The following is a 702-nucleotide window of genomic DNA, read 5'->3' on the forward strand; positions in this document are numbered from 1 at the left end:
GGTTCACTGCAGTTCAAGGTGGAAACACTCAGTCATGGTGATGATGATTATTTCTCTCATCATATGTCTGTATGATATAAAACATTTCATATGGATGTTAACAAGGTGAAACACTTGATTTTCATCAGAGGGAGATTTAAGAGAGTGTGTGTTTCAGTCTGCCCTGCAAATTCATCAATCATATGATGTGTTATTATATTGATGTGTTGTTTGTGTGTGTGTGTGTGTGTGTGTGTTCCTGCAGGTATGCCAGCCTGTATTTCTGCTGTGCGATAGAGGAGCAGGACAACGAGCTCATCACTCTGGAGGTGATCCACCGCTTCGTGGAGCTGCTGGATAAATACTTTGGCAGCGTGAGTCAAATGTTTCCGATATTCATCTGCTAATTAAAGGTGACAGAAGTCAACTGTGACGACTCTGATGTACAGAGCGCTGACGACTGGTGTGTGTCTGTGCAGGTGTGTGAGCTGGACATCATCTTTAACTTTGAGAAGGCGTACTTCATTCTGGATGAGTTCCTGATGGGAGGAGAGATCCAGGACACGTCTAAGAAGAGTGTCCTCAAAGCCATCGAACAGGCCGACCTTCTGCAGGAGGTAATCTGATTGACAGCTGATGCTCATGCTGGAGCTTCTCACTTCCTGTCACTGACAGTCACATTAGTCTGACCCACAGATCCACAGGTCATGTGACCTGCATCAA

General features: G+C 45.2%; 1 protein-coding gene across 1 annotated transcript; it reads left to right on the forward strand.

Moving 5' to 3' along the window:
* Nucleotides 1-244: 244 nt before the first annotated feature.
* Nucleotides 245-665, forward strand: LOC111649322 (AP-1 complex subunit sigma-1A-like; the record flags this gene model as incomplete). Its single annotated transcript, XM_023399098.2, has 2 exons — nt 245-353; nt 459-665. Coding segments are annotated over 2 exons (256 nt in total), but the record flags the coding sequence as incomplete, so codon positions are not given.
* Nucleotides 666-702: the final 37 nt, after the last annotated feature.

The sequence above is a fragment of the Seriola lalandi genome, unplaced genomic scaffold (genome assembly GCF_002814215.2).
Source record: "Seriola lalandi dorsalis isolate HSWRI2012SDOR001 ecotype SW California unplaced genomic scaffold, Sedor1 jcf7180002050417, whole genome shotgun sequence".
NCBI classification, from domain to species: domain Eukaryota; kingdom Metazoa; phylum Chordata; class Actinopteri; order Carangiformes; family Carangidae; genus Seriola; species Seriola lalandi.